The sequence below is a fragment of the Paroedura picta genome, chromosome 8 (assembly GCF_049243985.1).
Source record: "Paroedura picta isolate Pp20150507F chromosome 8, Ppicta_v3.0, whole genome shotgun sequence".
NCBI lineage: Eukaryota > Metazoa > Chordata > Lepidosauria > Squamata > Gekkonidae > Paroedura > Paroedura picta.
This window is the reverse complement of record NC_135376.1, coordinates 46921208-46934458: the sequence shown is the minus strand read 5'-3', so window position 1 is coordinate 46934458 and position 13251 is coordinate 46921208. Positions and strand designations below refer to the sequence as shown.

Below are 13251 nucleotides of genomic sequence, written 5' to 3'. Positions count from 1 at the left end.
GAAGGGATAGAGAGAGAGAGAGAAAGGAAGGAATGTAGGAAGCCAAGAGTAAAGAGGATGGGGCAGGGGGGAAGAAGGGGGGATGTGAAGGGTCTTCTGGGTGCCCTGAACCCTCCCTCCCAGGGCCACATGGCAGGTTAGGCCGGGTGGCTGCCTACCTGCCTTGTCGGCCTTCAGCCGCGTAATGGTGGCTATCGGCTGAAGGCGGCCCAGGTTAGGGGGTGGGTGGGTAGGGAGGCGCTTTGCACCTCCTGATTCATCAGTCCAGTGGCAAGGGGCCAATCGATGGCTCCCCCATCCTGGACCGAGCTCTCCCCCACACCCCTTACTGCTTTATTTATACCACTCCAGCGGAGCGGTGAATATATATATTCCGCTCAAGAGAACTACATTAACCATGCAAGAGTATTTTAAAATAAACAGATTTAATGCAGTATTTTAATTTAACAATCTATTTAACTCATTATTCTTTCTAACCCATTCTTTGGATAAAATTGATCATATTAATCTCGTTGAATAATGATAATAAATACAGTTCAGTTATGACTGACAGGGAATAAAGGCAATCTGAGATTAAATATCCAGTTTGCTATGAATTTTCTCTGAAGGAACAGTTTTGCCCTTTGGAAGTAGTCCTGAATCCATTTCTAATACTGGAGAAAAAAGTGGTGGTAGTCAGGAGTATCGTTGGTTTGCCTTGGTAATGCTTTGAAGGTATCTCGAAACTTCATTTTCTCCAGAATGCAGTTGCAAGTGTTCTAATGGAAGCTCTCTCCTCCATATTAAGCCTGCTGGGTGACCTTAGGCCAGTAAAGTTCTCTGAGAACTCAACTCCACCTGCCTCACAAGGTGCCTGTGGTAGGAAGAGAAAGGGAAGGCTATTATAAGTCACTTTGAGACTCCTTAGGGCAGAAGAAATGAGGTATAAAAGCCAACTCTTCCTTCTCCTCTTGGGTGTAAACTGCATGGAGATTTTATTCCAATCCCAGGTCGATTCAGTCCCTGCCGTCTACACAGAATGTGATTTCCATTTTGATTTTAGGCAATTTAAATTTTCCTTCTGCAAGAAGCAGGATTGATCTGGAGTGACCCTACCTTTATTGTGCAATATCTTAGAGTGCTTTTAACCCTCAATATTTTAAGAATCGGATTGAGAAAGCAGGCTGTTTTGAATCTGGGCTCTGCTCCATGGTAGAGAACCCCTGATTGGCCATAGCTGCTCATGTGACAAGCTTGTCTTAAAGGAGAAGCCCCTAATTTCTCTCAAATTCCGTCAGTATTGGATTTTTTCTCCCTCCTCTGCCTTCTTTGATCTCCCCCCCAAGAAAAGAAAGAGGCTCCCGCTCTGCATGCCCCCCCTTCAAGAAAAGAAAGAAAGAGGCTGTACTTGGCTCCCCCCCCTTCTGAACTACCCTAACCACGTGCAGAACACTTTTCTGTTTCAATGGGGAGAGGGGGAAGAAGAAGACCCGAGTTCAAATCGATCTGAATTCAACAGAATTGACAATGGAATAAACAAAGTAAATGCAGACTCTGCCCTGGTCAAATTGCATTGGCTGCTTCCCTACCATTAGTGGAGGACTAACTTCAGTACGTCCAACTGATGTAAAGTATAGCTTAAACTCATTGTTGATGTGGCCTATTAAAAAGGCATGTATATAAGATAAAGAGCCTCTTGTGGAGCAGAGTGGTAAGGCAGCAGACATGCAGTCTGAGAGCTCTGCCCATGAGACTGGGAGTTCAATCCCAGCAGCCGGCTCAAGGTTGACTCAGCCTTCCATCCTTCTGAGGTCGATAAAATGAGTACCCAGCTTGCTGGGGGGTAAACGGCAATGACCGGGGAAGGCACTGGCAAACCACCCCGTATTGAGTCTGCCATGAAAACGCTAGAGGGCGTCACCCCAAGGGTCAGACATGACCCGGTGCTTGCACAGGGGATACCTTTACCTTTACCTTTACCAGATAATTTCTTAGTTGCTTCCAAAGTACTAGAGACATATGGCTTAGAGCAGGGGTCCTCAACTTTTTAAATGGGGGGCCAGTTCACTGTCCCTTAGACTATTGGAGGGCCGGACTATAGTTAAAAAAAACAACAACCTATGAACAAATTCCAACTCTATGCTTCAGAGGAGCTATGTGTCTACTATCCTGATGCCAGCTAGTGACAAGACCTGCTCAACTTGCCCGCTCTGACAAAATGTGAGCTCCTCCGCCCGCCAATGCACTGGCTGCTACACTGTCAGGCAGTGAGCTAAATCTGGGAGACCTGCCTACAATGATTAGTCCTGTCATGGACTTGCCGACTTGCCGACTGCTCTGAATGCTAAAAGCTGTTGCAGAGGAGTTGATTCTTATATGCTCCTTTTCACTACCAGAAGGGGTCTCAAAACAGCTTCCAATTGCCTTCCCTTTCCTCTCCCCACAACAAGCACCTTGTAAGGTAGGTGAGGCTGAGAGAGCCCTGATGGTACTGCAGAGGTGACCCAGCCGGCTACATGTGTAGAAGAGCAAGGAGGGACCCCTCAGCTCACCATGTAGCTGCCTTAGAGGGCTGATGGTACAGTGGCTGTTCACAACTGGCTGCAAATGAACTGGTTTGCTTTAATTTATTGTCATTATGCAGTTTGCCTTGTCAACTTTAACCAATTTTGCTCCTTCTTCTCTCTAGTTAAACAAGATAGCTTTGGAGCAGCTAAGCTCCCATCCCTGCCCAGCCCACATCTTTCTCCCTGGTGATACACCCACAGAGTGCTCTGCTTTCCGAACAACCTGTTTTGTTTGTGTGGGAAGCAACTGGCATCCACTCTTCAGTTTTCATTTCTTTCTGGGTTTAAGGTTCAGCTTCTGATCTGTCAGTATGTTGGGTTGTAGGGAAAAAAGAAAGAAAAGGAATTTAAAGCAATATTTTAATCCCATTTGGGATTTAAAAAATATCTATGAGATTGTAATTCCGGGAGAGCAGATGTGTTCGTTTTTTGAAGCACAATCAAATGGGAGTGCAGTAACTCCATAAAGATTATGAGCAAAAACAATTTTAGCATAAGGTTTTGTGGGCCAGAGTTCTCTTCCTCAAATGCACATAACTATACATAACTATAATAGATTGATGATTTCAGTTGGTCTAGGGGAATAAGGTACAAATTTTAAATGGTGAAAGGTATAGTCTTTTTTCAGAACTTTGCAGGAAATTTTTGAACATTTGCCATTGGGCATTTTTGAGAGGTTGTCCCATGATGTACACAGTTGGAACAGCCTTAGAGTTTCTCCCAAAGCCACCGAAGCAAAATCACATATGCACAGAGGAGCACTGAGAGATTGGCACATGGTTGTAAATAACCCTTCCTCCACGGTGATTAGTTGGTGCAGAAACCTGATAAGAATGCTCTTCCACATGTGCACACCATCCATGTCTGAAAAACACTGAAAGTATCATGCGTGAATTCAGCCTAAACCAGTTCTTAGTACATAAAGATGAAATATTCATAAAGCCACAGAGATAAAAGCTGGCAGTCATAGCTTAGATCTCTGAAACCATGACTCTGCCAGCTGCATTGTTTGCTAAATTCCCACCAGGCCTCCTCAAGCAGGATTTGTGTCATGCTTGCCATTATCCATCTCTCCACATGTTGGATAAGAGTTTTTGACCTGGCTCTCACTCAGAATTCCTTACAAAATCCAGGGAAATGAGCTGTATTTGGGGGGAAAGTTATTTTGGCAAAAGGGCTCAAGGTTTTTATGAATTAAAAAAAGTTCTTGTTCCACTTTGTCATCAAAATTAGTGGTTGCTTTTTTTGGCAGCTCTTTTCAGTCATACTTACCCAGCCGGTATAACCCCCAGTCATCATGATTAGATAGCATTCCAGCTGGAATTGCCATATTCATGTGCCACTGTATTCTGAGCTGTTGTTTTCTGATTCTGATGTCAGCCGCAATTTCAGTGGGGAACAGCTCAAATTAAAGTGACAGGTGGCCCAATTTGACATACCCTGCAGCAACTCATCCATGTTTCTGAATCTGGCAGAGGTAGATTTAGAGCCTTCCACGCAGCCCAGTTTATTGTGCTTGCAAAGAGCCAAGCAAGACCTTTTACTGAATCAGTTAATGATTTTAAAATGGTATATTGTTTCACAGAATAGTCAGACAAAAATGGACATCAGAGACCAGAAACTGAAAATAAACTCTTACATTTGCACATGGGCCTCAGTCAGGCATAATCTAAAGCTAAAGTACAGATTTGTCTGGTGATTATAGTAGGAAGTGAATAATTTGGGTAGGTTTTCAGGTTGTAGAACAGGAGGTACCCAATCTTGTTTCTTTGTTGGTTTAGTGCTTTTTAAAATATATATACTATCCTCCTTCTCATCTTCAGTTTCATTTACAAAACAACCCCGTGAGACCGGTTAGGCTAAGGAGAGACTGGCCCAAGGTCACCTTACAAGCTTCATGGTACTCTGGGATTTGAACATGTATTTTACTAATCCTAGCTGGCCAGATCTACAGGTTCAGGCTGTTTAGGAAGAAACCAAACAGGGGAGAGAGGACTGACATACGGGTTTCCACTCCCCCCTCCCACACATACCTAACCCAAGTGGGCTGCCAGACACCAGCAACGTTGAGGGCAACTAGGAGAGGAGGAACAGCCAACCCTCACCAAGTAACTGAGGGTCAGTGCTTCAGAGCAGGGAACAGGGTAGGACCAAGCCTTCAAAAGCTAGAGCCATCTCTCAGGTAGTCCAATAACATGACAAGGACAGTGAACCAGAAAGCAGAAGTAAAACTTCAGGGCTAAGCAGATTGGCTACACCTGTCCTATAGAAAGAGCTACCAAGATAGAAGGCAGCTGAGATGGGGAGTGGGAAGCCTGACAACAGTGGGGGAGGGGTCAAGGAAGGAAGGATGGGGATAAAAGGAGGCGCCAAAGCAGAGTCCAGGAAGGATGTAGATTGAGAAATTAACCAACCCTGAGTCAGGGTTGTGAGCAGGAGTGTAACTTACCTTGCTATGCCCATTCTGAGACCTCCCTCTGACAGGAGGGAGACTGAATGACAGAAGGTGGCTCTAGCATGGGCAGGATCCACAAGCACAACAAATATTTTAAACCCCTAAACTCAATAAATGGCTTAGCCACTCTGATAAGCATTTTATAGTAGAAATCTGTGGAAAATCAGTTACTTAATGATAGACTGTCTTAATAGGGTATCTACAGTAAACCATTTTAATATTTTATGCTGAGAGGGAGCAACTAATGGAATGAAGAAACCTAACTTGAATCTCAGGCTCTGCTTAGCATTGGGAGTGGAATACATATGAAAATGCACCCTGCTATTAATAGCATTAATTAATTACACTCTTTACTTATAAGACACACCTAGTTGCATCAGACTACCTTTTCCATACTGGCTCAGGTAAGGAAATAGATGCTGTGACGGATGTAATATTGTAATACATAACTGATGGATGTAATATTGAAGTGGGATTTAATACTATGCTAATGTTTTGAGTCAGCAACTACATTACCAAAATATTAGCCTTAGAAACCCAGGGCCATTCCGCATGACTTAAATGTAGCCAAAGTCTTACCTTTCATAAATGTTATTAATTCAACATTCTGCATGACGTAAACAAACCGCAAAACTCCCGCCGAACTTCAGCAACAATTGGAATTTTATAGTGCTTAGGGGGAAATCCAGAAAAGTGGATTGCCCCTGAAAAAACCACTACACTTCTGAGCACAAGCCGCAACACATCAGTGAAAGACATGTGCATTCTCAAAATAGCGGTAGAAAGAATGTCCCACCCTCAATCTCGCCCCTGAGCTTCTGGAGACACAATCGCCATTTTTTTTTCCTTAGACTGGCGAAAGCAACAAACAAGTGAGGCTTCTCTGGCTAAAGTCCCTCCACAGAAGTGTTTAACAGTAAAACAAAGCTCCCTTCTGCAATTGTTTTTAAAGTTTCCGAGCACAATACAGCCCCCTGTTCGACACTGCCCATACTTTCGGCCACAACTTGCACTCATGGGGGGGGGGTTACTTGAAGAGCATGTGAACATTTAAGCGCCAGCTCCTACACCAGTGAAAAAGGTCCTTCTGAGCCAATGATTGAACAAATATTCATTGCGACTGGTGTGTTTGGGTTTTTAAAAATAGTTTTTATAGAGAAAGGGGCTTTTGGGGAGCATGAACACAACAGTTCATTGGCTGTTCTGTTTGATTGATGGCCAGGGGCAGGAAGACGTGCGAAAAAATATCGCTTCCTTTGTTGCGATTCTAGCGAGACTGGAAACCTGTGGGGAGTTTAGACCGCTACTGTCACTACAGTATTCCACTAGAATTGAAGGTATGCAGAATGACGAAATTCCATTGTTTACTATAGCATTTATGCATACTGCAAACATTTAGCAACATTGGCCCTTGTGCGGAAAGGCCCTCAAGATTGCCAATCTTATTTCCTTGAGCCGGGGAAATAGGCTGAAGAAAGACAGTGAGAGCTGAAGGAAATCCCTGTCTGGGATGGAGAGAAAACTATCTAGGTTAGACTCTGCAAGCTGTTAAAGATGGAAATAATCCTCCAGTTTATTGATCAGTAAACTGAGGATACTACCTTGTGTGCTTTTAGAAAAACACAGTCTGCTATCCTATCAGCCACAACACCCAGACTTGTGTGCTTTTAGAAAAACACAGTCTGCTATCCTATTAGCCACAATACCCAGACTATTAAACCATATGCTGTAATTTCCTATTTGCTTTTACTAACATTTTTTGTCAAAATAATTAGGACATGTTAATGGGAGAAAGTCCATCCTATAGATGGGCAACAACTTTTCATCAGACTGTTCCTTAGTTGCAACTTGAGATTCAGCAGAAGGCTTAGATAACCTTTGCTTGATTCCCTGCTCCTATGTGCATATGTTCACATTAACAATTCATGTGCAAGTTCCCTTCCTCCAAATGCTTCAGTGTTCCAGTCTGATTGGTATATTGCAGAGATTTATACTCAGTCTGGTTCACTTATATCTTTGTTATGAATACTGTTCTGGTAGAAAACCTTCTACATCTGTAGTTTGCTACGTCTGTTCTGCTGATATCTACCTGGTGGATAAAGAGAGCTTAGTTATATGCCTGCAAGTACCTTGAGGTAGCTAGAAAGAAGCGTATCATCCAAACAAGAATAACTTTAAGAATGTGACTGCCTCCATCCTAGCCACATAGTCAGTCATTGTGAGAGTAAAATGAGACACATCTTGGTAAAAATGTAATGACAGAAATGTAGTGACAGCATCTTTCTTCATTTGTGGTGCTCAAAACTGAACACAGTACTCCAAGTGAAGTCTTACTCTGCTCTGGTTAGAACTCACTTGGAGTACTGTGTTCAGTTTTGGGCACCACAAATGATGAATGATATAAGTGAGCATTGACTTTTGAAAGCTTATATTCTGGAAAATCTTGCTGGTCTGTCAGAATACAGTAGGACTCAAATCTTCCTCTTCCACTGCAGACTACTATGGGTATCCACCTGAAACTGTGCAGAGCCATAACAACTAAAACCCGACTTTGAACAAGAACTTGGTAGATTTTGCATTTCATATCATAGCATGTTCATAGTTCATGCCAACAATTCTTTTTCTTAGAATTTTTGTTCAGAGGTTTCCATCAAATCTCTACATTCTGGGAAACTTCTGTTCATACAGGGCTCAAAATACTTCATATTCTGTCATCACTGGGCACACGAATACATGAGTGGATATGCCTACACCACCAGCAGAGCCTTCTTGCAAAAAATAAGTGACCTCACAACTTTTTTTTTGTGGTTTCAGCATTTGGTTAATCGTGATGACTGAAAATATAGGCTACTACTGAAAAGTGTCATTTGGACTCATTATCAAGAAGTACAAAGGGGTCCCCCCCCAATTATTCTGAATCTCAGTTTTTTTTAGGAGTTAGCATATTTTTATTTTTAGACTGTTGTGCCAGATTTTCTAAGGTTACACACCAAGTTAAAGAAGGCAGTGTGTGGTCAGTAAGGAAGGGAGGAGTTTTTCAGAGATGTTGACACAACCTTCCACTTGTGAAATTTTTCTTTGTTTTAACATATTCAGAGGGCATTTCCAAACCCCAAGGAAACTCTTCTACTCCATATGTTCCTGTCTTTTAAGATGATTGGAGAAGTTCAGTAATGTGTGGGGGATAGGTGAACTCTGCCAACAACCACAAGATGTTTCATTGAAATAACCTCTCTAGCTGTTCTGAGGCAACATTTTTCAGTAGGTGGGTGGTCTGTAGGACCCTGCAGGATTGCTAGCCAGAGCATGGGTTAGGGTTGAAAAATTTATTCATTTGTTTTGTAAAGTACAAATGGCTCAAATGGGAATTGCTGGAATATCAGACTTTGGTCTTATCCCAACTCTGACTTAATTCTCTCATTCCTCCTAGGAATGTTCATTAGAGTTCACCAGACTCTTCCTCCTCCCCCTTTAAATTCCCTGTCTTTCATTGTAACTTCTCCTTTAACCTTCTTGATTTGTTAGTCAATGTATTCTAAGATATATCTAATACTATGGATCATAATGCTAGTGAGAGTTAATAAAGAGTGGTATATTGTGTTCACACGAAATATTTTTTCCCCTTGTAGATGCAGCTCCTGGATAAATTCCCTATTGAAGGAGGCCAGAAAGATCCAAAGCAGAGAATCATCCCCTTTCTTCCAGGTAACAACCTAATGATACCTTTGAACACAGTAACAAACTGATTGCTCAGGTAATTTGTAGGCCTTTCAACAGATGCGATTGTTTCTACTGACAAGTCCAGTTTCAGCAGAAACTTTAGGCTCTCAGTGGGGGAAAAAGTAGGATATAAATGAAGTAATAAAATAATTTAGTACCAGAAATGGTCACAGACAATAGAAGTGGTAGATGCTAGCCAAGAGAGAAAGAAATTTTAATACTTTATGGTGGTTGTAAAAGGTTCTAAAATTGGTAATAGTAACTATCCTTGGTCAATAGATTAGACATTTTGAAAAAAAAAATCTTATCCTTAGTGTAAAGAATATGTGTAGAAGGAGCACAGGAATATACATTGATGCTGCACTCTGCTTACACATAATTACCAGAACATGAGACTGTTTCAAAAGAATATGTTTTGGTCTCTTTCTATACACATTCTCTCCTCCCCTCCCCTCCCCCCCAGGATATGTTGCCTGAATATGGCTATTGTATGGCAGAATATACAATTAGAAATGTTAAGTAAAACATTAAAGAATCTGCAAAATTTCCTTCAAACATATGGTAGATGGCTCAAGAAATCGTGATTATTTTGACAAAACCTCTTTTCCTCTCAGCTTCTAATAACGGGAAAACATTTTCACAGTCAGAGTAGTTCAGCAGTGGAATTGGCTGCCTAAGGAGGTGGTGAGCTCCTCCTCACTGGCAGTCTTCAAGCAAAGGTTGGATACACACTTTTCTTGGATGCTTTAGGATGCTTTGGGCTGATACTGCATTGAGCAGGAGGTTGGACTAAAGGCCTGTATGGCACCTTCCAACTCTATGATTCTATGAACAGTTATGAATTGAACCTACCCCTTTTTCCTTCCTAAAAGCAGCTTAATCAATGAGTGGATCTAACCCACTTATTGCATACTAGCTTCAAAGCCCGTTCATAAGAATGGGCCTTGAAAGGGCCCCCTCCCCTGGGCCCCAGCCAGGCAGTTTAAGGTGGCTTTGGGCCGCAGCTCACAGCCAGATCAAATGGGGCAAGCGGGGGCTGGCCAGCTCATTAGCAGGGCCGGGACAGAGCTTGTTAACAGGCCCAGCCTAGCAGGCCAAGAGGCCCTCGTTAGCAGGCCAAGAGGCCCTCGTTAGCAAGCCCTCCACCACAACCATTTGCAGGGCACTCTCTCCTTACTTGCTGCTGGCTCCAGGCACTGAGGCACATCTGAGAGCAAAGAGGCTAGAGTCCAGGTATGGAGGGTGGGAGCTGCAGGGGCAGGGCCAATCAGGGTGCAGCCAGGCTGCACCCTTATTGGCCCTATTTCAAGTTGGACAGCTGGACACGTCCCACTCTCCAGGCTGTTTCACAAATATATAGAGGAATCATGGATAAGGATGGAATGTAAAATAAAATCACAAATTGATGAGGATGATGCAACTAGCAGTCACATCTATCACTGAAACCTTTTATCGTGTCTGTTGTAGATGCCATTTGAGCAAAGTGGTATATGCTACACAGTTAACATTTTAAATGCAGATAGCTTTTTTGTAATGAACTGTGAAATATCCCCTTTTCTTTTAAAAACTAGAAATGTATTGGCCCTCAGATTTGCTAGGAAGTTTTTGCAGATGCATGTGCAATATTTATTAAACTTATACAAGATGACAGCTGGAATGGATTTTCACTGGTCAAAGGAAGGTGCATTGGTGTCATATGCAGTTTTCTCTCCCCATGTGTGATTACCATTCTTTACTTCCCTGACTCTGCTAGCAGCTAAAGCAGGGTTCTCAACACTGTTGACCATGTAGGGACTTTTGAAATTTTGGGAGATGATAGTGGGGACCATCACAAAATGAATGCCACAGGGGTAGGGTAAACAAGAAAATATTGGGTGGTTTTGCAAAATGTGGTGCATTTCACTTTAGAGTGTCTTCAAGTGAAGGTTAGTACTAAACTTTCTGAGTTGTTTTCAGCTTGTATTTAGGCAGACATCTTATGGTATTCCTCCTTCCAGGAATTGTCTCTGTCTGTCTGTCTCTCTCACACATGCACACGCACCTCTTCATTATCCGTTTTTTAATTAAGAAAGAATATTCATCTGTTTCCTATCGTAATCTCACTCATTTCTTGTTCCAGTTTCATGTTGGAGTTGGATGACTGTCTAGATGTGGAGCTAGATTAATGCAGGTAGTCATGTTGGTCTGAAGCAGAAGAACAAATTTAGAATCCAGTGGCCCCTTTAAGACCAACAAAGTTTTATTCAAGGTATGAGCTTTTGTGTGCATGCGCATTTTCTCAGATACAATATCATGAAATACTAGTTCATACTTATAGATAAGTGTGAGGGTAAATATTCATTGTGCTGTATCTGAATTTACCTTGACACTTGCCTGTAAGTATGAACTGATTACTTCTATTTCATTATTTTGTATCTGAGAAAGTGTGCCTACACATGAAAGCTCATACTTTGAATAAAACTTTGTTGGTTTTAAAGGGGCCACTGGACTCTAAATTAGTAGTACTGGATCTACTATAGTTAAATTTGATGTGATTCAAAGCCCTTGTTTATTGTCATACATACAAAGGGTAGATGCATGTCTTAGTAGATTTCAGATACACACACACAGAAGAGGAGGTTTTGCACTTTTTACACCTGCTGGGCAGGTCTACCAGGAGCCTGGGCATGATTCTGGACTCCTACCTATTAATGGAGGTCCAGATTGCAAATGTCCATCGCCTGGCATTCTTCCATCTATGTCAGGTGTGACAACTAGCACCCTATCTCACAACTCCTGACCTAGTCAGAGTGATCTATTCAATGGTCACCTCCAGGTTAGACTTCTGCAACTCTCTCTACACAGGGCTTCCCTTGCGACTGACCCAGAAACTCTAACTGATCCAAAACAGGGACTCAGTGCAGAGCGCAGATGACACTGATACTTGCCTAACTGCATTGACTCCAGATTGAAGACTGGATTCAATTCAAGGTTTTGGTATTTACCTTCAAATCCCTAAACAGTCTGGGACTAGCACATCTGTGGGATCACCTCTCCCATTACACCCACCAAAGAGCGCCATGCTAAATGGACCAACATTTGCTCGGAGTCTCTGGCCCTAAAAAAGTGAAAGTGGCCTCGACCAGGGCCAGGGCTTTTTCAGCCCTTTCTCCAGCCTGGTGGAATGGTTTGCCAACCAAGATCAGGGCTCCGTGGGACCTTCACCAGTTCCGCAGAGTCTGCAAGGCAGAGGTATTCCGTCAGGCCCATGGTTGAGGCCAGGAATGTAACGCTTTAACATCTAATTGGCTGGCCTCCCTCAAAAGGATCCCTTGAAGAGAAACCCAACAACAAGGCAAAAAACATCACCAAAATAAGAATACCCCCTTGACATTTAAAATTACTTAGTTGGCAGATGGATTAGATATGAACTGTTTTATAAAATGTGATTTTAATAATTGTATTTTATACTCTGATGGAACCTGCCCTGAGGCTTACGGGATGGGTGGGATAGAAAAATAAAGATTTTAGGAGTATTTATTTAAAATTTCTGTTTTTCATGCATCTCTAAAAGGCTTATAATCCTGTGTTTGAAGAAAGGAATCTAGAGAATCTGTTGTGTATTTTATTGGCATATAGCCAAGGGATTTCAATATATGTGCTATAGCTGGACTGACAGAAATGGTTTGATTTATTTTTTGACCAAAATGAATAACAGTAAAAACAACTGATACTGTAAATAAATATTCTGCAAAAGGCTTTGCTAAACTACATTTTTAATTTTTTTAGCCAATCATGTTTTTATATCAATAGTCTCTTGCAGTTAATGGATCATGTTCAGAAAACCATAGCATTAAAATCAGCCAGTTCAGTCTGAACTAAAGAGAAGAGAGACCAGACACAATCTCAGGAGGCCATTCTGTTTTATTTATTTATTAAGAAAGATGTTTATATCCTCTCATTCCATGTGGTTCAAGGCAGTTTACAAAACATCACAGTTTTAAACATACAAAATGTTTTATAACCCCCCACAGAATCTCCCTTCCTCCAAAAAATGTTATAGTCTGTTCCTTTAAGATCTAGCAAATAAAATGGCCTTGCAGTACCTCGTGAAAAATTTTAAAGTCAGCACCCCTCTCACATCTCAGAGGACCCCCCCCCCCAGTTCCAAAAAGTAGGAGTTTTACAATAGAAATGCCAGGCTAGTGGAGAACAGCCTCTTTAGTGGGGGAGAAGCCAGAAGTGGCGTCCTCAGGACATAAGTTGTGGACAGCGATACATCAGAGGAGACAGTCCTTGAAATACGTTGTCTTTAAGCCATGATGGACTTTAAACTCACCTTGAATTTGGCTTGGGGAAACAAACTGGCAGCAAGTGTAGCTGTTTTAAGATGGGCAATATATGTTCTCATTGGCTGGCCCCTGACCATAATCAAGCTGCTGTGTAATTGAACTGGTTTCCAGGTTGTCTTCAGGGGTAGTCCAACACAGAGTATGTTACTCTGTGTTGGACTACCCCTGAAGTAATCCAACACAAAAAATTAAGAGCCAG

General features: G+C 42.1%; 1 protein-coding gene across 3 annotated transcripts in view; it reads left to right on the top strand.

The window, feature by feature from the left end:
* SH3PXD2A (SH3 and PX domains 2A) overlaps positions 1–13251 on the top strand; it is a 284459-nt gene that overhangs the window by 63551 nt on the left and 207657 nt on the right. For all 3 annotated transcript variants that reach the window (XM_077349634.1, XM_077349632.1, XM_077349631.1), the window contains exon 3: positions 8631–8706. In XM_077349634.1, coding sequence (XP_077205749.1) covers positions 8631–8706 — 76 coding nt within the window. The remainder of the gene's footprint in view (positions 1–8630; positions 8707–13251) is intronic.